Source organism: Geotrypetes seraphini, chromosome 3 (genome assembly GCF_902459505.1).
Source record: "Geotrypetes seraphini chromosome 3, aGeoSer1.1, whole genome shotgun sequence".
Taxonomy (NCBI): Eukaryota; Metazoa; Chordata; class Amphibia; order Gymnophiona; family Dermophiidae; genus Geotrypetes; species Geotrypetes seraphini.
The window spans coordinates 338,739,512-338,766,943 of NC_047086.1; the positions used below are offsets into that span (position 1 = coordinate 338,739,512).

Consider the following 27,432-nt stretch of genomic DNA (forward strand, 5'->3'; position numbering starts at 1 on the left):
GACTCTGTTTGCTGGAACTGTTTAAAAGATGTAGGAACTCTCGACCACATGCTTTTTCACTGTACACAGGTCCGATCCTTTTGGACTCGCATTTGGAGCACCATACAATCTATTACTAACTGCTCGGAAGAGATCTCTATGGACATTGTAATCCTTCGCTCTCAACATCCCTGCTTTGCACAATCAAATTGTCCTCCTAAACTCATTGATACCATGTTTGTGACTGCTCTCATGCACATTCTGAAAAACTGGAAATCATCTTCGTTATTAGACTATACTTTTTGGTGGAACTCTCTGTGTATGTACCATAGATTTGAATCATATGCATATGAGAAAAAAATTACATCCAGAACCCTCACGAACTTGAAGTTTAACAAATCACCTTGGTCATTCCTAGATACCTACGTACGTTCTGCTTCGTAGACACTCCTGTCTTCCTTTTCTTTAATTTCCGTTTCTTTATTTTTCTTTCATCTTTCTCCCTTTTTTCTGTTGTTCTCCCTCACTTTCTTCTTATATTCTCTTCACATGCAGTACTAATAGTAGGAACCTTTCTCACTGTTATGTTCCTCTATAGTTAAATATAGATTTATATGCTCTTTATACAGAAAGCTTTATTTTGACTTCATGTATTTGAACTGCTTCCTGTATTTTCTAAAAATACTCAATAAAAAACTATTGAACTCAAAAAACAAAACAAAAAAAAAAATAAAAATAAAAAGCTGACTTTCTTTACCTCCAATCACAGACCTCTTGCCTAAATCAGAGATGCCCATTCGAGCTCAGCATTTAACACATGTGGGGTCACTATCCATAATTTATAGATCCAGTGTTCTTTTGCATTCAGAATTATATCTAAATTTCCACCCTCCCTCCTTGCTTTAACTTGATCTATAATCTGCCATTGTAATTAAACAACAGTATGATTATTAAACTATCCAATACTGAACTATTGGAGCCTGGATATTCTCTGTTAATAACCTTGAGTTATGTTTGTTTAAACGAATTTTCATGGGGCGATTAGTCTGGCCAATATACACCATTTTACAGGGATATATTAATGCATATACAACATATGTACTGTTACAATCTACAAGGGTCATTTCATAAATAACGCACACTATTTTTTAAAAATTTACATGTTTTATTTTTTTCAAGTATGTCTTTACAATCCTTCAATATAGTCGCCCTGCTTTGCAATGACCGAGTCCCAACGTCCAGGAAGCTTCATTATTCCATCCAAGACACTGTTTTTGTTCAGTTGCTGAATGGCTCAGGTACCTGCGGATAGAAAGCTCTTCCAGAGATACAAAATGATGTCCACGCATAGGTTGTTTCAATTTTGGAAAAAGATCGAAGTCTGGTGAACTCATGTCTGGACTGTAGGGTGCACGAGGTAACACCTCCCAGCCATATTCGCGTAGTTTTTCAATGACGACATTCCCTATGTGCGGACGAACGTTGTCGTGAAGAATGAGTGGCCTAGCCAAGAGCAACAGAGGTTGGGTTTTGTGCATTTTTCTGCGCATATTTTGCAAAAAATCACGATAATACACTGCTGTGACACTTCTTCCACATGGAACTTTGTATGTGATGATGATGCCTTCATGATCATAAGCAAAAATCATCATTTGTTTGTCTTTTGATTGAGCTCATCAAAATTATTTTGGTCGTGGGGAAGATGGAGCTCTCCACTCGTCATTGAAAAACTACGCAAATACGGCTGGGAGGTGTTACCTCATGCTCCCTACAGTCCAGACATGAGACCATCAGACTTTGACCTTTTCCCAAAGTTGAAACAACCTATGCGTGGACATCATTTTGCATCTCTGGTAGACCTTTCTTCCACCGGTACCCAAGCCATTCGGCAACTGAACAAAAACGATGTCTTGGATGGAATAATGAAGCTTATTGGACATTGGCACTCGGTCATTGCAAAGCAGGGAGACTATATTGAAGGATCGTAAAGAAATACTTGGAAAAATAAATAAATATGTAAATAAAAAAAAATAAAAAAATAGTGTGCATTATTTATGAAATGACCCTCGTATATTAGTTTTTGCCTTTACAGTAATTCCCATCTACAGGTCTACTCACTGTTTCCCTTCAATAGTCAAAAAACACCATTGACATCTCTCATACTTCATGTTCTATCGCCTCAAGTTCCTGACAATTCTTATATAACTCCTTTATAATTCCTATGACAATTCTTATGTAAAGTTACAATTTTTGTAACTCCTAATATATTTTATGTAATCCGCCTTGAACCGCAAGGTATTGGCGGAATAGAAATCACTAATGTAATGTAATGTAATAAGGGGTCTGTCTCATAATCCCAAATTTCTGATGAAAAAATCTATGTGCTATTGTTCTCTCCAGAGTGAAAGCAATCATTGGGATAGTGGACAAACAGGGGGTTGAGCAGTAGTGGCTCGTGGCCAGTAGGGAGTGATGTTTATGGGATGGTAATGGAATGGACATCGGACATGATAATGCAGTATTTTGTAGAGTTTTCCTACAAAAAAGGGCCTGGTTTTTCGTATGATTCTGGGTAACTCTAGTTAGATACAAGCATATGTGTTAGTTAAGGCCACGCCCAATAGAAGCGTACGACAAACTGGTGAATAAAAAATCTGAATATGGATGCAGTCAAAGCCAGAAAAACACACTACAGATTAATATTGAGGGACGGTATAATAATATTCTTTTTATGTACTTTGCTATTGGGCTAGATCATGGAGGAAATCGGGATGTGCATGGACTCCATTTTGTGTTCAGTTATTCCAAGTCTTTGTTTAGGCTTCCTAGCATTGTGGTGTTAATTGATACCAGATGTGCCTTAGGCTGGCTAGGAAGAAGTATCCCAAACTAAGATATAACAGGCATTAAATATGAGTGAACCAAGTTATGAATGTATGGAATGCTTGGGCTCAAGCAAGTATGAATGTGTGGATATGAAAGAATTGGTATTAAAAATGAAATGGAAGACACAACATCCAGAAATGGTTAACTTAAAGTCAGAGACTGCTGTTCCAGTCTCTAACACAGAAAGGCTTCTGTGTGCAGATCAATGAAATTTGAAACTGTCAGCTCAGGTGGAGGCAGTCCCTCCTTTCCTCTAAGGCTGACAAATTTTCAGCACTGTTTGTAGGGTTTAGAACATTTCAGCATCTTGCCTGACACATAGACAAATTGTCTGAAATAAGTTTTAAGAATGATAAAGGAATGTTGGAAATGTTATAAAATGTTAATGTATATTCAGAAATGAATGTAAACAGAACAAAAGTAATTTTCTGAAACTTTTTTCTTTGTCTAACTTTTAAACACCTCCTTTGTTAATTTTGATTGGCTGTCAAACCGATGATGTCACACTGAGCCAAAAGTATATAATAGAGTGTTGTAAAATATTGAACTGAGCTCGTTATCAGAAGGCCAGCATTTTGGCAACTATAACGACCTCCCGCTAATGTAACTTCTAATGCAATTATGCTTTATTCTTTTGGTTTCATGTTTGCAAAATAAACACAATAAAATTACTTTGGTAACTTTACGTTAGCGCCATTTTGCATGTTTTTTTTTTTATTTTTCACACCTTGAGTGAAAGCTAGCAGCTTACTTTACAGCTGCAGTGTTATGAGTGCGTGGGCGTCCAATTCCCATGCTCAGGGTGTAACTGAACAACATGCTAATGTGTCTTCAACAATTCAGCCATTATTTCTGCTGTAATGATAAAGCAGCATTTTTTGGTATGAGGGAATCCTAAAAAATCTGTACGGTAAGCCTATTTACAGGCAAAGCGTGCTCAGAGACATTTATTGCTTCAAGAATCTCCTAAAATTAGAGAGGAAGATAGGCTTACATGTATTTTGTCTTATTCGAGAGCAGCAGAAATGTTGGTTGAATTGATGAAGACACTTGGCATGTTGTTCAGTTACACCCCTGGCAGATAAAAGTGGGAGAGCAAATGGTAGCTGACAGGATACTGTTAATGCTTTCAGTACTGCTTGCTAGCATGCCTACTCTTTCCAGTGTTGCATCTCCACTGCTAGCTGCCTCAGTCTAGTGCTCACTTTCCTCCTCCTTAATTACCAAATTTGTCCTTCCAGTAAATCTCAGTAGGTTGCACTGTGAGTCAGACAGGGTGGTTTGTTTGTGAGTTTCATCATTTCTTACTCTTCCAGCCACAAAGAGTCCTCTAGCATCACCATATCTTATGTCAGTCCCTCTCTCTGCTGAAAATCCTCAAACTTTACTTGTAGGATATTCCATTTCGGGATGAGAACACTAAGGATGACTCTTCTTGAATTCAGTTCCTTAGTTACATCCTTGAAGGACCTTAGGACCTTATGGCTGAATTCATATTCATTCCTGATGCCCCGGGTGCTTTCAGTATCAATTTTAGTATGCAGCAGTATCTGTTAGAGGGATGCCTGTTGCTCCACTAAACTCTTAAGTACCAGATGTAATTCCTGGTTCTTTGAACGGTCTGATTACACCCTTACCTCTATTTTCTGTAGTCTCTGCCCTTGCCTAAATGAAGTTTACTGTTAGTTATCAACACTAACCTAGCTATTGTGTGAGCAAGTCAAGTGATGGAGTGGAATTTATTTTCTCTGAGAGCCTACTTTGCACCCTAGTTTTCTGTGAGGCACTCCTAGTCAATGTTCCCTTTAAGCTGTGCAAGAGACCTGCAAGAGACGGTGGGAAGAGTAGAGTCTCACAGAACTTGCCTTTCCCTTGCAATTGAAAATATGATATTGCAACTGGCAGGAATGAAGCTGGTTAGTGCAGACATATCCATTCTCCACCCATGGTACGCCCATTCCAAAAAGTATTGAAAACCAATTCATTAACATGTGCTTAATATGCAGAAAAGGTAAAACACTAAAACACATTTTGCAGTAAGCATTGTCCTGCACACTAAGCACACATTAGGACTTAATGCTGTTTAGTCAAACTGCCCCTAAATTTTTGCATCTGAATAGTGAGTGATATATATTGGATGGTGTACATTCCTGTATCTAATTAAAACTGTGGTTAACAGAGTGGTGGTCTACCTAGTCATCTAAAACCATTCACATAGTTAAAACTTGATCGATGGTCGAAAAACACTAATGTGTGTATGTTTCTATTATATATAAATGCAAGAATACTAATATTAACATATCCCTACAGATGAGGAAGACAGTGCTGAAACAGATACTAATGAGACGATACCTGAATGCTCTGTCATGCGAAGTGGTGATGAACTTACTAACTTAAAAACTGGCTTTGCTTCTACCGGTAACTGAATGGATGCTCTCTTTTCTTTTGCATGTCTAACCCTACAATATCATTGTCTGTGTGTTTTCCTGTTAAATGTTTATTCTTCTCATTTATTCTTGTTACAGTACTTTGGGCTAGATTCACTAAAGATAGCGACTCAATCGCCGTTGGCCGATTCTCTGGCCGATTTTCAAACAGCGATTAATTCACTATCAAGTTTACGGGCAGTAGGCGAAACGGGTCCCGTCGGGGATAGGGATTCATTGAACAGTCACTCTGTCCTTTGAGATTTGGACGCCAGCAGGCGCAGATTAAGATAAGTCCCTCTCTACTGTCTTGCACTTGAAATCAATAAATTTGAATAAGGTTTTGATAAAATACATAAATAATACATATAACTTAATATGTGATTTATATGAGAGGTTTTTGGGGTCAGTGAACCCCATGTATATGCAAACCAAGTTTATCCTTGTGGATTTTTTGCGGGGTTACTGAGACCCTTTTTCCTCTCTTAAAAGAAACACAAGTCTTTGACTAATTAATGAGATCTTATTTTTTTGCTGGTTATGAGTCATAATTAGGTCTCTTCACAAGGTTCAAACCCATGCTGCTCCTTGTGACCCTGGGAAAATCATTTAATCTCCTCAGGGCAGGATTAATTCTTTGAGGGCCCCTAGGCACACAAGTACACTGGGCTCCCCCTGGCCTTGCCCCACCCCTTCCCTGCTCCCATTTATCTGTTTTCTTCTTTACTTCTTTATTTCCACTTGTATTTCTTTCTTTTTTAAAATTCAAAACAAACAAAAATTAGCATACCAGTGCACAGTTTTTCTTCTACGCAACTCCCAAACATCTCTGAACAAATTCCCCTTCCTTCCCTTCCCACCTACTTACTCAGGACTTTAACTCTGAACTCTTTCCATACGTATATAAAAGTGTTCAAATATATTGTAAAGCAGTAATACTATCCAAAATATAAGTCTATATTAATAACCAAGTTTACAATGCCTCTCAACTACCTCACTCTATGTCGACCAACTGTAACCCATATATATGTATAAACAACCAAATCTGTAACTCCTCTAGTACGTCCCACTCCATGTATGTTAACTTGTAACGAAACAACCCAAGCAGTCCACCAAAGAATCCAACATGAAACAAAAGAAGATCGGCAGACAATAAGGAGATTCAAATCAGGTTTATTCAAGGTACTCCCAAGAACCATGCCTGATGCATTTCACCAAACAAGGCTAGTCAATGCTAACAGAAAACCATGTCTTTCATAGATACAGGAGAACAAATCTCCCCAGAACCCCAAAACAAAAGGGTGAAAGGGAGAGACAGCTTGAACATAAGAACATAAGAAATGCCTTCACCGAATCAGACCCTTGGTCCATCCAGTCCGATGACCCGCACCCGCGGAAGCTTAACTAGGTGCTTCCTGATGAAGACCTAGGTGTTCCTAGATGGGACCTTGTTTACCTGTATACCTCGATGTGATTTGCAAGGAGGTGTGCGTCCAACTTTCCCTTGAATCTTATAATGGAGGTCTCCGTCACAACCTCCTCCGGGAGAGCGTTCCAAGTGTCCACCACTCACTGTGTGAAACAGAACTTCCTGACATTAGTCTTGGGCCTGTCGCCTCTCAATTTCAGTCCATGACCTCTCGTCCGGGTCACATTTGACAACGTGAATAAAAATGCATCTTGCTGGATTTTATCAGTTCCTTTTAGTATTTTAAAAGTCTCTATCATATCCCCACGCATTCTTCTCTTCTCTAGGGTGAACAAGTTCAGTTTTCTGAGGCGTTCTTTATAGCTCAAATTTCCCATACCTTTTACTAGCTTTGTGGCTCGCCTCTGTACCCTCTCCAGCAGGGTTATATCCTTCTTTAGGTAGGGAGACCAGTGTTGAATACAATACTCCAGGTGTGGCCTGACCATTGCTCTGTAAAGCGGCATTATGACGTCAACCGATCTATTTGTGATTCCTTTCTTTATCATGCCCAACATCCTGTTTGCTTTCTTTGCAGCCGCCGCACATTGTGCCGATGGTTTCAGGGTCCGGTCTATCAGTACCCTAAGGTCTCTTTCTTGTTCGCTCTTGCTCAAAGTCACACCTAACATTTTATATTCATGTTCCTTGTTTTTCGTGCCTAGGTGCATCACTTTGCATTTTTCTATATTGAACTTCATCTGCCACTTTTCTGCCCATTTCTCTAGCTGGTTCAAATCTCTCTGGAGTTCTTCACTATCCATTTGTGATCCAACAGACCGACATAGTTTCGTGTCATCTGCAAACTTGATTATATTACTCATTGTTTCCTCTTCCAGGTCATTTATGAATATATTGAATAAGATTGGCCCAAGGACCGAGCCCTGGGGCACACCGCTTGTCACCTTTTCCCAGTCCAAGAATTTCCCATTTCCCTCTGCAACAAACTGCTGCACAAAATTTTGTAATAGTGAACGGGAAGCCCTCAGTCACACAGCTAGCAATGGGAACTCACCCCTCATGCTCCAGCTATCACATACATACAACCAAAGGGGTGTTATCTGTGAAACATTCCTAAGCTATCCCGTGTAAATCAAAAAAGTGATAACTAGTGCACAAACCAGTGTGCTAATGGTGCAAAAAAACAAAATGAAATCAACTCAATAATAATAATAATACTTGTTAAAGCTGTCTCTGCCCCTCATCCAGGGCTGCATGGATCTGTTGGGGCCAGGGCAGCTGCCCTGTTTGCTCCCCCCTAACGCCAGCCTTGGGACCCTCCTGACAATTCCAGGCCCTAGGCATGTGCCTCCTAGGCCTACCCTTTAATCCGGCCTGAATCTCCCCATTGCCCCAGGTACATTAGATAGATTGTGAGCCCACTGGGGCAGACAGGGAAAAATGCTTGAGTACCTGAATAAATCAATTTAAACCGTTCTGAGCTCTCTTGGAAGAACGATATAGAAAATTGAATGAATAAATAAATAAATTAGTATATGGCCGTTGTTGAAAAATTCTGAAAATTGGCTATTGTACCCCAGTAGTATAACTAGCCTTAGCATGCAGGAATGACCTGCGTAAGAGCACACTAAGACTACTTTTTACCATTGTTTGTTAAAAGGGCCCTTAGTTTTTCAACAGTTCTATTTTTGTAGCAGATATTTTTGAGGTCATACACCTCCTGGAGGAATTTTTGTATCAGTACACAATGTAGAATGTATTTATTTATATAATTTATTTTTAGGATTTATTTACTGACTTTTTTGAAGAAATTCACTAAGCAAGGTACATCAGTAATAATCTGTACATAAGCAATAGACAATTTCAACAGAAAGAATATGAACTGGTATGCTACTTATATTGTTGACATAGGGTGTAAACAGAGGTGGAGTAAACAGACAGATAGAGTAAAAGGAGTTAAGATAAGAGGACTAACTTAAAGAAAGTTGCCTGAATATGATCTCAGCTAGGATGGGAGTAGATAAGGAAGTCCTGAGTTTTTGCACTGAATTTGTCTGCCTATTGTACCACATAGTGGAGATAGTAACCATAGCATTGCCCTGCGCTGGTGGGTGATTTAAAAAAGTAATGGCACCATCAGAACAGGGGCAGCAACAAGATTAGAAGAGACCGACTAAATTTCAGTTTTTGCTCGCTTCATTGCTAAAATGTCCTGAAATTTGTGTTTGGCCTTGTTTTGATTTTGGCCAAAAATGCCAATACATTTGTAGCTGAAACCAAATCTGTGCTGTGCAATCCCACTGCCTCCCCTCCCCCCCAACCAGAAACAGCTCTTTAAGATTGGGGAGGGGAGATTGTGGATGTTGTTTGATGTCCTTGGCGGGGGCCAATTCGTTTTTAATTGCAGTCAAAACTGAGTGGTCGATTTCATCCGCAGTTTCAGTTTGGTCCAAAACCAAAAACCTGTTTTCTTTTGGGCTCTAAATACTGGCCCATAGGGGCCACAGTAGAGGTGGCAGCAAGATAATATCCAGTTGCTTGTTATCCTGCCTCTGTTCCAGTTCTGCAAGTCTTTCTTGTGTGGGCAGAAGAATGTAGAATAAAGGGACAGGTGAAAGAAACTAGGGTCAGTTAAGAGGGGGGAGAGAATAAGTGAGATAGTGACAGAGGATGATGGGGGAAGGGTTAGTACCAAGGGATAAAGAGGCTAGTGGGGGTGAGGGGAGAGAAGGAAATGGTAAGGCCATTGGGGATAAGCAGAGAGATGATAAGCTGGTGAGAATGAACTGGGGGTAGAAAATTGTGAGAAAACAAGCAATCTCTGGGTTCATGCAAAAGGATAACATCTTCTGATGTTGCCAGTTGAAGCAGTATCCCAAGCTGATGGTTATGGAAACTTAAAAGCTTTTGACCTGGTTATTAGCATACCAGAAGTAGTACCAGTTGAGCCCAGTTGGGTTAGTTGAGCCCAGTATCCTATTACCAAAAGTGACAAATTTAGGAATATCCTGAAGATCCAGATGGTGAGAGCCAGGGCAGGATTAATTCTTTGAGAGCCCCTAGGCACACAAGTACACTGGGCCCCATAGCCCTACCCTGCCCTGCCCTGCCCACACCTTTCCCCCATTTAATTGCCTGTTTTCTTATTTACTTCTTTATTTCCACTTGTTTTTCTTTTTTTTCTTTTATTATAAAATTCAAAACAAACAACAAAGATTACCATACCAGTGCCAGTGTACAGTTTTAGTTCTATGTAAGCCCCAAACATCTCTGAACAAATCCCCCCTTCGTTCCCTTCCTACCTACTTGCCCAGAATTTTAACTCAGAACCCTTTCCAAACGTATATAAAAATGTTCAAATGCATTGTAAAGCAGTAATACTATTACATTACATTAGTGATTTGTATTCCACCATTACCTTGCGGTTCAATGTCGTCCAACTTTAACCCATATGTATGTATAAACAACCAAATCTGTAACTCCTCTGGTACATTCCACTCCATGTTTGTTAATTTGTAACAAAAAATAAGGCAAGTGGTCCACCAAAGAATCCAACGTGAAACAAAAGAAGATCAACAGACAATAAGGAGATTCAAATCAGGTTTATTCAAGGTGCTCCCAGGAACCATGCCTGTTGCATTTCACCAAACAAGGCTGGTCAATGCTAATAGAAAACCATGTCTTTCTTACACACAGGACACAGAACCACCCTCACTCAGTATGGAATAAGTAATCACAAACAAAAACCCCTCCCTTTTTTTTTTTTTACAAACGCACGGAAAAGGTCTTTAGCGCTGGCTGGCGGGCTGAATGTTCTGCGCTGTTTTGACGATCATAGCAATTCTATGACCATCGGAGCAGTGCAGAGCATTCAGCATGCTGTTCTTGTGCTACAAACCGAAGGAACAGTACAGTTTAGGGGGTTAAGAACTGATGTACACAACGGAAGAGCAGGACTTGGGTGTAATTGTATGTGATGATCTTAAGGTGGCCCAACAGGTTGAAAAGGTGATGGCCAGTAGGAAAAAGGAAGTATTGATGCCCCTGTATAAGACTGGGAAAGCAGCAGCAGTGGTGAGGAGGTGACCACAAGATACCAAGGAAAAGGGGCCATATAAATAAATCAATGAAACAAGTTAGTCTGAAGCTCACCTTAGGAGAAAGAAATACAATGCACTGGGAATATAAAGAAATGCACCGATAATTTTTTTAAAAAGATGAGATTGAACAAGAGGCAAAAGGGTAATCTCCCTCAGAAACAAATGCTGCCTGAGCTAGGGAGGGCACTACATGAATGTAACCAATTATACAAAATCCCAAAACATACTAAGATAAGGCGAGGCTGCCTAAACTTATAAGAGCATAATGTAGAAACGACAGAAGGTGCTAATAAGGGGAAAACTAAAAAAAAACCACCAGGAACTCTTATAGTGAGACATGAGAGAGCAATATGAAACTGAAAACAGAATTGCAAGAAAACCCAAACGGAACCAAAAGAACAATAAAACTTATAAAGAAAAATATAAAAATATATCATGCCACATCATGATTGGATGCCAATAGAGACTAAACAGAAAAAGGGGGGTAAACAGAAGGAGAGAAACAAAGGCTGGCTAAAAAGACCTGCTAAGCAAAAATGTAAGGCTAAAAAGAGCTGCTAAAAGAAACCGGAAAACCAAATAAGTGTACAGAACTGAGACGCAGAGTGCAGAAAGACTTAAGCCAAAGTAACCTGAAAGCCAACGCGGGCTCCCCCCCTCGAGTAATATTTGCAAGCAACGTGGGTAAGATTGGCAATGGCGACTGTAATTTTGCAAGCGGTGCTGCTCGGCCAAAGTTTCCCTCTGATGTGCCCAGGTGGAGAGGGGAAGCTTTGGGCTGAGCACCACTTGCAAAATTACAGTTGCCATTGCCGATCTTACCCACATTGCTTGCAGATATTACTGCCTGTCGCGGAGGGGGGGCTGCGTTGTCGATCGATGCTGAGGGGGGGGGCCATCACCATTTTGAAAAAAAAAAATTGGAGTGGTCTGTTTACCCTCCTTCAGCAGGCCCCCCTGACCATTTCGGTCCATAGGCGTGTGCCTACTGGGCCTACCCTCTAATCCAGCCCTGGTGAGAGCCGTTCCTTGACACTCCCTGAAGTAAGACATTGCAAGCTTTTTATCTGTTTGGTTAATAGATCATAGCTCTCAGGGGTAGCAGAACTTCATTTTGTAAGGGAGAACTAATTATCTGCCCCAGGCACACACACCCTCTTCCAGTTTCCTTGGTTGCTGATGCTTTGTGGGACAAAATATTGGTAGGGCCATGGTCCCCGGCTCACTCCATTCTGCTGCCTATTCTGCTGTCTATGTCCTCCAGAAACTTGTCCAAACCTTTTTATAAACCCAGAAATGCTATTTTCCTTGGCCACATCTTTTGGCAATAAATTCCACAGCTTAACTGTGTGTTCACTGAATTTTTTTAAATCTAGCGGCTCCATTACATGTCCCCTGGTTCAAGTATTATTTCAATAAATAAAGACATGGTTCAAATCCATCTATTCCTACTAATGCTTCTTGTAACCCTGAGCAAGTCACTTCACCTTCCATTACTTCATGTACAGCTTAGACTGTAAGCCCACTTGGGCAAGTTATTAACTTATGTAGCTGATTGTAACTTGTCTTAAGCTCATATTTTGAAAAATTGAATAAATCCAAATCATTGTTCTCTATTAATTTGTTCCACACCGCTTATGATTTTATAAATATGTGTTATATTCTCTCAGTCTCGTTTCTAAGATGAACAGCCATAATCTGTTAAGGCTTTCTTTAAAAGGGAGACATTTCATATGCATTTTTATTGTCTTTCTCGGAACCTTTTTTAATTAGACTATATGGGGCAAATTCTATAAAGGACACCTAAAAATTAGGTGTCGTTTAGATATCCGGCAGTACAATGCTCAGCGCAATTCTATTATGCATAGACGCACAATAAAGAATCGTGCTCAGCGGCGTAAAGTGAATTTAAACGTATCTATATAGTTAGGTGTCCTTTATAGAATCACCTATTAGGCTTCGCATAGACGACGCCTATCACGTTACCGTGTTTTAATGTTATGACATCATTAGAACGGTGATTTTATGGTGTTTTTTTAACATTAAAATTGTATGCAGCAAAATGGCATGCAGAAGGCAACCCAATTTTACATAGGGGAACTCCAGGCTGCTGGCCAGACTCTTCCTCCCCAAGAAGCACCACTATTATATTTTATTTGATTTATCTATATACCACTTATCCTAAGTGGTATTTACATTTGACTACTTTATCATATTTCCCTTCTGTCCCAGTGGGGACAGACTCTTGTCTAGTGTACCTGGGGCAATGAGAGGATTAAGTTACCTGCCCAGGGTCACAAGGAGCAAGGAGGGATTTGAACCTACAACCTCAGGATGCAGAGGCTGTAGCTCTAACCACTGCACCACACACTCAAGCACTAAACCACATGTCAATTCAAAAGCCAAGCTTATATCCTCTTGATTCACAAGCAGTCATTTTTCTAGGATAAATATCAAACATGTACTTTCAACACTTCTCCAGTTCCTCTGCTGTTTTAAAAAAAAAAAAAAAACCCTCCTTCGACCTCTTTGATAGTAATGGAAAAAGATTTTTAATAATGAATTACTCAATCAAAACATATGAAAAAATATATATTGCGTACTAAACCTCATTCCCAAAGTTTAAGAAACACAATCTTGACATCATTGTGACATCATCATTATGCACCTAGATGGCAGATTGTCACTAAAAAAAAAAGAAATATGTGCTGGGGTACCTGAGCATACTAAGGATTTGAACCCATGACCTGTGAAAAATGGAAGAAGTGCCTTTACCAACGTAAACTACCTGTCCTGTAGGTAGTGTTTGTAAAGTCCTGTAGGTAAAGTTTGAACAGTTCACTTGATAGCCAGGCATTATTGCTCCACTGTTGCATAGTTCTGTTCATTCGGATGGAGGTTACGATTCAGGTATAGAATGGGATGTCCTAACCCTTGGCTTTCCTGACTCAGAACTGCTTCTAAGCCCGTACCTGAGGCATCAGTTTGTAAAATAAACGGTTGTTCAAAATCAATAGCCTTGATCATCAGCTGCTCACACAAGCTAGCCCTTAACCTTTGAAAAGCCCATCTACTTACATCATCCCAACATAATGTCTCTGGTCTCCCTTTTTTCAACATGTCGGTCAGGGTCCTGCCCATGAAGAAAAGTGAGGAATAAACCTTGCTTAAATAAAATGTTTAAACTTAAAAAGCTGTGTCATTGAAAGCGAATCAAATCGAAAAATCGATTCAACAGGGTGAATCCAATCAAAAAAATTTTCCCTGAATCAGGCAGCACTGATACAGAGGATAGACATGTGGTAATGGGAAATAGGTGAAAGATAAATGGGAATAAGAGGCTGGAGTAAGGGCAAAATGGGAAATTTGGAGAGTTAGGGGGTCAGAGAAGGAAATGGAAAGTTGATAGGTAGTGAGGTTGATAGGGTAGGTACCGTTTTTTTCGGTCTATAAGACACACTTTTTCCACCCCCAAAAAGGGGATGGAAATAAGGGTGCATCTCATGCAGTGAATACCCCGCATAGGCAGCCCCTCCCCCGGTACCTTTTTTTGAAGTCTGTTGGAGCTACCCTGCTCCTGCCGGTCTCCCTCACCGGACAGCTCATCTGTTCAGGCAGAGCGGCACAAAAGGCAGGCATGTGCTGTTTGCATTCCTGCCTAGTCCGGCACCACTCTCCGATTGGCTGCAGTCAGTTCTCGCGATTCACAAGAACTGACTGCAGCCAATCGGGGAGTGGTGCCGGACTAGGCAGGAACGCAAACAGCATGGGCCTGCCTTCTGCACTGCTCTGCCCGAACAAATGAAGATCTGTGCGGCGAGGGAGACAGGCAGGAGCAGGGAAAGCTCCATCGGACTTCAAAAAAAGGTACCGGGGAGGCTGCCTATGGGGTGGGAGTGGGGGGGTGCCTGCCTCTGCTGCCTATGGGTTTTTCATTCTATAAGACCCTGTCCTGGTCTACCACTAGACCACAAGAGGAGGTACAGGGCAGGGTTGTGGGAATATTTTTTCTTGAGTTTTCCTCCTTTACAGGTGGGTGCGTCTTATGGTCGGATGCGAAAAATGTGGTAGGTAGATGAAAAGCAGAAAGAAGTAGGCTGAAATTTGAGTGGACAGGGGCAGAAAAAAACAAAGCAAAAAAAGGAAGAAAAGAACTAAAAAGGAAAAATCAGTATGTCAGAGACAAATATTGTATATTGAGGGAACAAGGCAGGAGGAGAGAGGAGAAATGAAAAAGAGACAATCGCCACTAGAAACAGAAGAAAGACAGGAAAGCAAACAAGTAACTGGAACCACCATAATAGAACGTGAAACATACAGAAAACAAAGGTAGAATAAAGTGTTTTATCTGGAATTTATTGATTGAAATATGTTAGCTTTGGACAATATTAATTGCAGATGTCTATGTGCTGTATTCAGTACAAAATATGGAGACCCTTTTCAGGTTTTGTATTTCACCATGTGTTTGGTACTCGAACATAAGAATTGTCGCTGCTGGGTCAGACCAGTGGTCCATCGTGCCCAGCAGTCTGCTCATGCGGCAGCCCCCAGGTCAAAGACCTGTGCCCTAACCAGGACCAGCCCTACCTGCGTTCGTTCTGGTTCAGCAGGAATTTGTCCAACCTTGTCTTGAATCCCTGGAGGGTATTTTCCCTTATAACAGACTCCGAAAGAGCATTCCAGTTCTCTATCACTCTCTGGGTGAAGAAGAACTTCCTTACATTTGTACGGAATCTATCCCCTTTTAACTTTAGAGAGTGCCATCTCGTTCTCTCTACCTTGGAGAGGGTGAACATCCTGTTTTTATCTATTAAGTCTATTCCCTTCATTATCTTGAATGTTTCGATCATGTCCCCTCTCAATCTCCTCTGTTCGAGGGAGAAGAGGCCCAGCTTCTCTAATCTCTCACTGTACGGCAACTCCTCCAACCCCTTAACCATTTTAGTCGCTCTTCTCTGAACCCTTTCGAGTAGTACCGTGTCCTTCTTCATGTATGGCGACCAGTGCTGGATGCAGTATTCCAGGTGAGGGCGTACCATGGCCCGGTACAGCGGCATGATAACCTTCTTTGATCTGTTCGTGATTCCCTTCTTAATCATTCTTAGCATTCTGTTCGCCCTTTTCGCCACCGCCACACATTGTGCAGACGGCTTCATCAACTTGTTGACCAATACTCCCAAGTCCCTTTCCTGGGGAGTCTCTCCAAGTACCGCCCCAGACATCTTGTATTCATGTATGGGATTTTTGATACTGACATGCATTACCTTACACTTATTCACGTTGCACCTCATCGAGAGCTTTGTGTTGCTATTGCTCAGATAACATGAAAATCAGGATTTTTTTTTTTTGTATGGTGACGTCCATGGAGAAATGTTCTAGTTCTGATATGCATGTTGGGGGGGAGGTAGAATATCAGCTCTCATATAATTAATTTTATTATGGTATGTTAAACTGAGCTTTTTTTATGCTTTCTTTCTCATTTTGCTCCTTGTTGTTCGAGCATCATATACAGGTAGTCGTCGACTTACGACCTATCCAAGTTACGACTGTTCGACCTTACGACGCGACTTCCACTCTCCGAAGAAAGAAAATGTTGTTAACAGATTGCTTTAAGATGATTAAAATGTCATTACCCAGTCTAATATTCTTGCCTTAATTTAATATAGGCTGACTTACGTCCTGATCCACTTAACGACCTAGCAGTCGGAACACGCAGTTGTAAGTCGACGACTACCTGTATCTCCTTTGTGTTTTTGCAGAAACACAGGCTAAAGTATGTGTGGCGAGAAACAAGGTTCTTTGAGTTTGTCTGGCAGGATCTATTGTTTTGCTTTAAACATGGGTGACCTGGGCCTAAAAGGAGTGGTGTGCGAGGCTCTGTTGTCATTTACTGTGTTACTGAAGCTTCTACCCTCAAGCTGCTACCATAGGCAGCTGGCTAGTCCTGCCTAATAGTTGTGGCAGCCCTTGCTCCACCCCCATTGTGGATGCTCATCCCTCACCACAGGCAGCAGATTGCCTCGAGCTGCCCCTGAATACACCCCCTTGCTACTTGATTGAATTGCAATGTGAAACGTTCAAATTCTGACTTTCCAAAATGAAGATTTGGTTGTTTTTAGAATATGGATGATTTTTTAGGCATTTAAAGACATCTGTTTGCTTTGAAAATAAGCACGTAAATATGTTTTATGTATTAAGATACAAATTGATCCTTCTTGTTCTGAGTGACAAATATGTGATATGGTGTGTTGTGAGGAAGAACTGGCAGGGTGAGAGGAGATAAGGAAAGTGGAAAGACAGTGGACCAAATTGAACAGAGCTGTAAAAAGGTCAGCAGCTTTAAGAAAGCGAATAAAAGGAATAGAAACCTATTATGGTTCTCTGAGAAGGTAGCTGACAAAACAAGAACGAGTAGACTAGAGGTCACAAAGGGTCACAAAATAGAAGAATCCAATGCTTTTTGCTATTTTTCTTTTCCTTGTTCTCTACCTATGCTGCTCACTATTAATACTGTTCCTACCAAGTGCAGTCCAATTGGACCATACATAGTTTTATGCAGGCATTATATAAATTCCAGAGATACTTTGCAGCCAGTATTTTAGGAGTTCATTACTTTACCAGTGGTAGTTCTGATATAAATTTTATTTTCAGGTGTTGAGTTTTCTTGTACCATGTTAGCTAATTCCATGAACGGACAGAGAAAAAAAGATATTCTTATTAAGAAAGTATTAAAAAAGTAACTAAAAACTCTTTCCATTTTCAATCATAATAATATAATATAATATAATTTTATTTTTTATATACCGCTATACCATAATAATGTCTATTAGAGGAAGACATAGAAACATGATGGCAGATGAAGGCCAAATGGCCCATCCAGTCTCCCCATCCACAACATCCACTATTTCCTCTCCCTAAGAGATTCCATGTGCCTGTCCCATGCTTTCTTACATTCAGGTACAGTTTTTGTCTCCACCACCTCTACAGGAAGACTATTCCATGCATCTACTACCCTTTCTGTAAGAAAAAGTATTTCTTTAGATTATTCCTGAGCCTAGCACTTCTTAATTTCATCCTATGCCAGAGTTTTCCTTCATTTGAAAAAGGTTTGCCTTGCCATGGAGATATTTAAATGTCTCTACCAAATCTCCTGTCTCCCACTTTTCTTCCAGAGTATACATATTGAGGTCTCTTACATATGTCCCTATACGCTTTATGACAAGGACCACTACCAGTTTTGTAGCAGCCCTCTGAACTGACTCCATCCTATTTATATCTTTTTGAAGATGCGTTCTCCAGAATTGCACATAGTATTGCAAATGGAGCCTCACCAGAGACTTATGCAATGGCACTATTACCTCCTTTTTTTCCTACTGGCCATTCCTTTCCTTATGCATCCAAGCATCCTCCTGGCTTTGATCATTGCCTTTTCTACCATAGAAACATAGAGTATGACAGCAGAAAAGGGCCATCGACTCAACACGTCTGCCCACTCAATAGAACCCTCCCCTTAAAAGAACACTCCCTCTAAGCAATTCCCCGAAGTGAACCCACATATTTATCCCATCGTTTCTTTAAGTCAAACACGTTGCTGGCCTCAACTACCTGACGTGGAAGGCCATTCCAACAGTACTTCCTGATGTCACCATGAAATCTCCCACCCTTGAGTTTGAGCGGATGCCCTCTTGTTGCTGTAGGACCCGTAAGAAAAAGGATATCTTCTTCCACCTCGGTATGGCCTGTAAGATATTTGAACGTCTCTATCATGTCTCCCCTCTCTCTGCATTCTTCGAGAGAATATAACTGCAGCCTGCTTAGACGTTCTTCATATGGGAGATCCTTGAGTCCTGAGACCATCTTAGTGGCCATTCGCTGAACCGATTCCATTGTTTGTCCAGTCTGCATGGAGATTTTCCCATTTGAGTTAGTTTGTACCCCTCAGTACTGTCTTTGACGCAAATACTTACCTGTTTTGCTACTCTAAGATCATCAGACACAATTGTCCACAAGTCCTGCTCTTCTTTTGTACACAGAAGAACTCCGGCCACCTATACTGTACTGTTCTCTTGGATTTTTGCAGCCCATGTGCATGACCTTGCATTTTTTAGCATTAAATCTTAGCTGCCAATTTGTAGTCAATTCTTCAAGCTTCGCTAGATCCCGCCTTATGTTATCCACACCCTCCAGAGTGTCTACCCTATTACAGAGTTTGGTATCATCCTGTGACACTCCAACAATATCCTTGGAGCAAATTCCATTTACCACTACCTTTTGTCTCCTTCCACTTAACCAGTTTTTAATCCAGTCTATCATATTAGGTCCCATACCAAGTGCACTCCGTTATCAGCCTCCTATGTGTAACCATGACAAAGGCTTTGCTAAAATCCAGGTACACCATATCTAGCACCCCTCCCATATCCAACTGTTTGGTCACCCAATCAAATAAATCAATCAGATTTGTTTGAAAAGACCTGTGTCTTGTAAAACCATGCTGCCTTGGGTCCTGAAGTCTGTTCGATTCTAGAAATCGCACTGTCCTCTGCTTAAGAAGTGTTTCCATTAGTTTACTCGCTACCGAGGTCAGACTAACAGGCCTGTACAAATCTGGAGACCGCACTTTCAAAAATATATAACAGGATGGAGTCAATCCAGAGGAAGGCTACTAAACAGGTCAGTGGTGTTCATCATAAGTGTATGGGGACAGACTTAAAGATCTCAATATGTATATGTTGGAGGAAAGGCAGGAGAAGGGAGATATGATAGAGAAGTTTAAATACCTACATAGCATAAATGCACACGAGTTTCTTTCATTTGAAAGGAAGTTCCGGAATGAGAGTACATAGAATGAAGTTAAAAGGTGATAGGCTCAGGAGTAAACTAAGAAAATACTTTTTATAGAAAGGGTAATGGATGCATGGAATAGTCTCCTGGTAGAGGAGGTGGAGACAAAAGACTGTGCCTGAATTCAAGAAAGCATAGGACAGGCACATGTGGTCTCTTAGGGAGAGGATACTGTGAATGGGCAGACTGGATGGGTCATTTGGCTTTTATCTGCCATCATGTTTCTATGTAATTCCTAACCTCCTCCTTACTTCCACTCTTGTGCAGAGGGACCACATCTGCCCTTCTCCAGTTCTCTGGAACCATTCCAGGCTGTAAAGAAGCATTGAAAAAATGAGATAATGGAGCTGCCAGAATCTCTCTGAGTTCCTTGAGTACCATCGGATATCAGGCCCCATCACTTTATATATTTTTAATTTAGCTAGCTCCTCACAAACACCTATCCTGGTCTACTACACATCCATTCCAATTTTTGTGTTTGTTTTCAACGGTCCTACCAAGGTCTTTCTTCTGTGAACACAGAACAGAAATAATTGTTAAGTAGTTAAGCCTTTTGATGTGGCATCCAGAATCTCCACCATAGGTTTTGGCATGTGTAGACTTTCCTGGCTGCATGTTTCAGATCTTGAACCAGCAGTTCAGGAAAAATCTGTGGGTGTCCACTGCTGAGGTGATCTTTTTGGTGCCTCAGCTTACACCTTCTACAGCCTCCAGATCTTGGAGGTTTTCAGATGGTAGTCTAAGGAGACCCTACTGCTCTCAAAGGTATAGGTTCACTCCTTCTACCCACCCCCCCCAGCAATCCCAGGATTCCTGTTCCCACCCTCTGCAGCAGCAGGCCCAGTAGCTCCAGCCTACACCTCAGTCAAAGCAGGGGACAAGGTTTTGATTGGCTCCAAAAGAGCCTAGCCATCATAAAAGTGACTGTCCCAGCTGCCTTTAGAATGAGAGGGAGGCTGAATTTTTTTCAAGCAAGATGGCCCTTTGTAACCTCAGACTGATAAGTTCTTGAAATAGTCCAGAGAGGGTTATGACCTCCATTAACAAGAACTCTCCAGATTGCCCACTAAGAGCATCAAGGTTCAGCTCTCAACACCAGGATGAGCTCACAGAGGAACTCTGTACAAACTCATGTGGTCGAGCCTGTACCACCAGGGGAAGAAGGGAAGGTATTCTATTGTAAATACTTCATTGGTCAAAGAAAAATTCAGGATGGTTTTCTTGGGCACCCTGCTTCCTATGATTTAGGCAAATAATTGGTTATGCTCTCTGGACTTAAAGGATGCTTACACCTATATTCAGACACGCCCAGTCACAAGATATATAAGAAATTTCAAGTATAAAAGCACAATTAACAGTATTGCAGTCTGCCTTTTGTCCTGGCATCCACTCCAAGTCTTCACAATATGCTTCATAGTAGTCACAGCGTTGCTAAAGAAACTAGGAGTGCACGTGTTTTACTAATTGGATGATTGGGTGGTGAAGAGCATAAAGAAAGATGCTCAAGAATCGATGCAGAGAACCATTTGGGTACTGAAGTTACAGAGGTTCACCTCTACCCAAAGTTTCGCCTCCAGCTTGTTCACCAATTAGAATTCATTGGAACCCTGTTAGACATGGTTCAGACTGGATACAACTTACCTCCTTCCAGGGCAGATGCCATGATCTACATCACTCATCATATTACTACTACTAAACAGAGGATCTCTAATTAGAATATGAATGGTATAATTAGAAAACTAAGACCAGTAGCAGGCAGACTTGCATAACTTGTTTCCCATATATGGCAAATTGGTTTAGGACAGACCTGGGGGGAGGGCTTTGATGGGAGCAATTTGGAACATGAGAACAGTGCTACACAGACTTTCACGGTCTGAATCAAGCAAATGGTTGGATAGGCTGGAATGAGCTTCAACGGCAACTCCAGTAGTTGGACCTAAGGACAGTACTGGGTGGACCTCGAAGGTCTATGGCTAGAAATAACAAAGAAAAAAGACACTAAACATGAAATTGTAGTGCTTTTAATTATAGGGCAGATTGGATGGACCATTCAGGTTTTTATCTGCTATCATTTACTATGTTACCATTAATACTACTTATCATTTCTATAGCGCTGCCAGATGCCCGCAAAACTGTACATTAAACACACAAGAGACATTCCCTGCTCAAAAGAGCTTACAATCTAATTATGACAAAAAGGGTGAGTCTATACATACTGCTTAGGTAGGGAATTACAAATGGAGTGATAAGAGAGGATAGGGGAATAAAGAGGGCATGACAAACAGATATGGGTGCTTTGCAAGTGGGCTGGAGTTAGGATTTGATAGCAACTTTTAAAAAGTGGGCTTTTAGCATGGATTTGAATACCGCCAGAGATGGCGCCTGACGTACCGAGTCAGGCAGTTTGTTCCAAACATATGTGGTTAGCAAAGTAGAAGGGTTGGAGTTGGGAGTTGACAGTAGAGGAGAAGGCTACAGATAAGAAAGACTTACCCAATGAACAGAGTTCCTGGGGCAAAGAATAGGGAGAGGAGAGATACTAAGGAGTGAATACACTTGTAGGTCACTAAGAGGAGTTTGAATTGTTTGTGGAAATAGGGAGCAATTTGAGGAGGGGGTAATGTGAGTATGCCCCTGGCAGAATATGAGGCATGCATCAGAATTCTGAACAGACTGAAGGAGAGAGAGGTGGTTTAGAAGAAGACCTGTGAGAAGCAAGTTGCAATAGTCTAGGCGATAGGTGACACGGGTGTAGATGAGGGTCTTAGCAGTGTGCTCCGAAAGGGAAGGCTGAATTTTAGTGATGTTGTAGAGCAGGGGTATCAAACTCAATCACACTAAGGGGCCGAAATCTAAAACACAGGCTAAGTTGCGGGCCAGACCCTGCCCCATCTCCACTCCCATAATAGTACTAATTATAACACAATTTTTTTCCATTCATTTTTCATATATACACACACATACACACAATATAATCTTATTAACACATAATGGTTAACCACAAAATTAAACTACACAAAGCACACTGTTTGCTTCTCAACATTCATTCCTACCAGAACACAGATAACCCCTATGCAAATACAGGGCCAAAAACTAAAAGTACTAATATATAAAAAAGAAACTCTAAGATTCAAGACTCTGCATGCAGTACAACCCCAGAAAAAAATAAACAAATGTATTCTTCCTGAACAGTGAAAAAGATAGCAGATTAAAATTCTCAAATTGACACAATTCAAACACTAAATTGAAAATTAAATAATTCCCCCCTACCTTTGTCGTATCCCTCCCTCACCACTGCGGTTGTGCAGAATATTACTAGAGGCAGGAGAGGTACTCATGTTCCCCCACCCCTGCACACATTGAACCGCTGGGCCAGACCAGTAGGGAGGTGGAGCTAGAGGAGGAAGTCAGAAGGGGAGGTAGAGCTGGAGGTGGAAATCAAGAGGGCAAGCCTACAGTTATAATCAGCGCCACACCCCCTCTCGCTGCTTCAATTTTCCTCTTGTGGTCTGGCTACCTTCTCTCTTCAGCAGTAATTTACACCGCTGTGTGGTTGTCAATTTGTGCTTGCCAGCAGCGCACCAGAAATGAATTTAACTGTGCTGGCCCCAGAGATTCATCCTGGCTGGGGCCGGCACAGTTAAATTCATTTCTGGTGCACTGCTGGCACGCGTGAGTTAACAACCACATGGCGGTGCGTCGCTGGAGCTGGCAGTTAAATTCATATCTGGTGTGCTGCCAATTACACCGGCGGTGTAAATTACTGGACGGCAATGGGGTGATTCGCTGGGGCTGGCCAAAACAGAAACCAAGACGACATCTTAAAGCCCTGTTTATTTCCCCCTGATGCTGGCCCTGAACTGCGGGACGCATAAAACAGCTAGGCGGGCCGGATTCAGCCCGCGGGCCTTGTGTTTGACGTGTTGTAGAGAAAGAAATGACACCTCACAAATCTGCTGACCACGACGCCCAACTACAAAACATTCAGGAAAGAACTGAAAACCATACTATTCAAGAAATTTGTCAAATGATCTAACCAAACCATATCGACCCTTCCCAGATCCCGACGCATACTATAGCTATCAACCTTGTAATCTCCCTGGGAATGCCCAGGCTAATTTCTTGTTGTAAACCGCCTAGAACTGAAAGGTATTGGCGGAATAGAAGACACCAATGTAATGTAATGTAAGTTTTTTTGGCAGTATATTGGATATGTGAAGAAAAGGAGAGAAATGAGCCAAAGATGACCCCAGGGTTACAACCAAGAAGAGAGGGAGAATGAGAGTGTTATCCACAGAAATAAAGAACGAAACAAGAGGAATGGTGGGTTTAGGAGGAAAGATGAGCTCTGTCTTGGCCATGTTTAATTTCAGATGACAATGAGATATTCAAGTAGTAATATCACCCAAGGAGGCTGAGATTCGGGCCTAGATTCCTGTAGAAATTTTAGGTGTAGAAATCTGTGAGTTTTCAGCATAGAGATGATACTGGAAGCCATGGGAGGAGATTAGAGTACCAAAGGAAGGAGTATAGATGGAGAAAAGGTGAGGTCCCAGAGCAGAGCCCTGAGGTACACGACTGATAGCAGAATGGTGGTAGAAGAGGATCCACCAGAGCATGTGCTAAAAGTGCAAGGGGAAAAATAAAGAGAAAACCATGAGCTAACAGAGCCCTGAAACCCAAGCAAGAACAGCAAATTGATGAGTAGCTGGTAATCTACAGTATCAGAAGCTGCAGATAGATCGAGAATGAGGATGGAGTAGAAGCTTTTGGATTTAGCCAGGAACAGGTCATTGGAGACACTAACAAGGGCAGTTTCTGTAGAATGAAGAGGGCGAAAGCCTAATTGAAGTAGGTCAAGGATAGCTCGGGATAACAGAAAGTCAAGACAATGGCGGTGAATACCACGTTCAAGTAGCTTGGATAAGAAGGGGAGGAGGGAGATGGGGCAATAGTTGGAAGGGCAGGTAGGGTCCAGCGAGGGTTCAGCACAGCCAGCATGTTACAGCTCAGCAGATGGCCTCCAATGTACCTGTTACACCCATGGCATGCCTCCATTTACAAGAGGCTGAATGGACTCTGCCTTTCCAGTGATATCGGGCCAAAGGGAACCTAACAGACGTCAACACTGTCACTCCGGAGCTCACGAAGTTTCTTTTTTAGTGAACCTTTATTCCAAATATCTTCTCACAAGATGCTGACAACAGATGGGCTTCATACCCAGTTACTGGTCTGCCAAGAGACCCAGCTCCACATCATTCTCTTGAAACTATTGGCCATTTGAAATACTCTAAGGGCTTTCAGAGATTGACTAATGCACCAATCAGGTTGCAGTGTACTATGTCAGCAAGCAAGGATACACAGGACTATTCCTCTTGTGTCAGGAAGTCGTCGGGATGTGAAATTTTGCTGAAATGTAAGCAAGACTGGGAGACAGTGATCCTCATTGTGTCTTACTGGATGAGGCAGATATGGTTCCTTCTTCTTCTGAAGTTTTGCTGCAAAGATCCATGGAAATTGGAATGTTTTCTAACCACAAAATGTAACCAGATTGCAAATTTTCTAACAAATCATGCATCAGATCACCTTGCTATATGTCACAGAGGAGACTACTAAGTAGGAAGTTGCCTCCATGGTCCTTACCCTGTGACCAGGATGTGATGTCAGAAGGGAGCTATGGCTGGTGGGAGCTGCAGGTGGAAGATGTTACTCGCACCAGCAAACATTTCAAGAGATACGCATGGGGCGGAAGGGGAACTCAAGTGATGGAGAAGCGTGACACATGACACATGATGCGGCAATGCTGGGCACATCACCTTGAGCACCAACCTCACTCGCTATGCCGTTGTTCTTGAAAATCTCATTTTTTGTTTCTGATGACTTTAGTCATCTGTTACCCAGAGATGGTCACATATATAGCTGTAGGTAGATGTAGAAACATCCATAATGTGATATACAAGCGCCTTAAATTTTTGTAAGATCCAGAATTGCTTAATAGGTCTCCCAAAAAATTGCTTAATAGGTCTCCCAAAGCAGGTTAACATGTAAGATAAAGTTGTTCTCAAAGTCAGAGAAACCTCTTCAGCCAATTAGAAAACTTGTGCTGATATGGAGAATATTTATACACATACACTGTGAACTGAAAAAAACACACCAAAATGTTTTTTGTCATATCTTCCACAGAACGCCGCTGATTCTTATGAAATTTAGTGCTTCGTGTCCTGAATGAAGTTGATGTAAAATGTAAATATTTCCCCACACCACATAAGAACATAAGAATTGCCGCTGCTGGATCAGACCAGTGGTCCATTGTGCCCTGCAGTCTGCTCACGCGGCGGCCCCTAGGTCAAAGACCAGTGCCCTAAGACTAGCCCTACCAGTGTACGTTCCGGTTTAGCAGGAACTTATCTAACTTTGTCTTGAATTCCTGGCGGGTATTTTCTCCTATAACAGCCTCAGGAAGAGGGTTCCAGCTTTCCACCACTCTCTGGGTGAAGAAGAACTTCCTTACGTTTGTATGGAATCTATCCCCTTTTAACTTCAGAAAGTGCCCTCTTGTTCTCTCTGCCTTGGAGAGAGTGAACAACCTTTCTTTATCTACTAAGTCTATTCCCTTCATTATCTTGAATGTTTTGATCATGTCCCCTCTCACTCTCCTCTTTTCAAGGGAGAATAGGCCCAGCTTCTCTAATCTCTCACTGTACGGCAATTCCTCCAACCTCTTAACCATTTTAGTCGCTCTTCTCTGGACCCTTTTGAGTAGTACCGTGTCCTCCTTCATGTACGGCGACCAGTGCTGGACACAATATTCCAGGTGAGGTTGTACCATGGCCCGGTACAGCGGCATGATAACCTTCTCCGATCTGTTTGTGATCCCCTTCTTAATCATTCCTAGCATTCTGTTCGTCCTTTTCACTGCACATTGCGTGGATGGCTTCATCGACTTGTTGACCAGTACTCCCAAGTCTCTTTCCTGGGTGGTCTCTCCAAGTACCGCACCGGACATCCTATTGGCGTGTATAAGATTTTTGTTACTGACATGCATCACCTTATTCTTATCCACGTTAAACCTCATTTGCCATGTCGCAGCCCATTTCTCGAGCGTGTTTATGTGGTTGTAGGTCTTTGTAATCCCCCTGCAAGTCTACCTTGTGAAAATGAATTGTGTACTGAATAAAAATACATGAAAAACGTTTATGGCATATCTTGCAGAAAAATGTAAAGTCATAAAGTAATGTTTCAATTAAGTAGATGTTCGAAATGCACTCCCTTTGCACAAATACATGCACTCAGCCTTGGCTGCCACTGATCTATGGACTTGTCAACAACACTCTGTTTTAGCTCAGCTCAAAGAAAGATAAGGTGCTGTTTAAGGTCTTTGACATCAGATATAGCTGTCTGGCAGATGTGTTTCTGTATCAGCCCCATATCGAGTAGTCAACTGGATTTAGGTCTGATGAATTTGCAGGCCAGAGGTCTGGACCAATGAAGTCTAGGGTCTCCTAATGTAGCAGTGCTATGGTGTCCAATGTGCTGGGGCATTGTCAGTCTCCCAACATGCGATAGATCGTTGGCAATAGCTTCTGCATCAAGAGGATGTCCTGGTAGAAAGCACTGTTGATCTTAATCTCAGGATCGATGAAGAACAGATTTGTGAATCTGAGTTTCGAGACTGTGACAGACCATGATCTATCCAAAAAGAAGCGGCTGCTGAGGAACAGTCGCTCACATCCTTGCCGACTGTCCTGCTTTTTGCCACCCTGAAATCCCA

The 27,432-nt window shown here is 41.6% G+C and overlaps 1 protein-coding gene across 8 annotated transcripts in view; it reads left to right on the forward strand.

Annotated features, from left to right (window-relative positions):
- Positions 1 to 27,432, forward strand: part of EHBP1 (EH domain binding protein 1) — a 617,593-nt gene that overhangs the window by 420,380 nt on the left and 169,781 nt on the right. For 5 of the 8 annotated variants that reach the window (XM_033936740.1, XM_033936741.1, XM_033936748.1 and 2 more), the window contains one exon: positions 5,176 to 5,283. The exons of the other annotated variants lie outside the window; for them this stretch is intronic. In XM_033936740.1, coding sequence (XP_033792631.1) covers positions 5,176 to 5,283 — 108 coding nt within the window. The remainder of the gene's footprint in view (positions 1 to 5,175; positions 5,284 to 27,432) is intronic. 8 annotated transcript variants of the gene reach the window in all.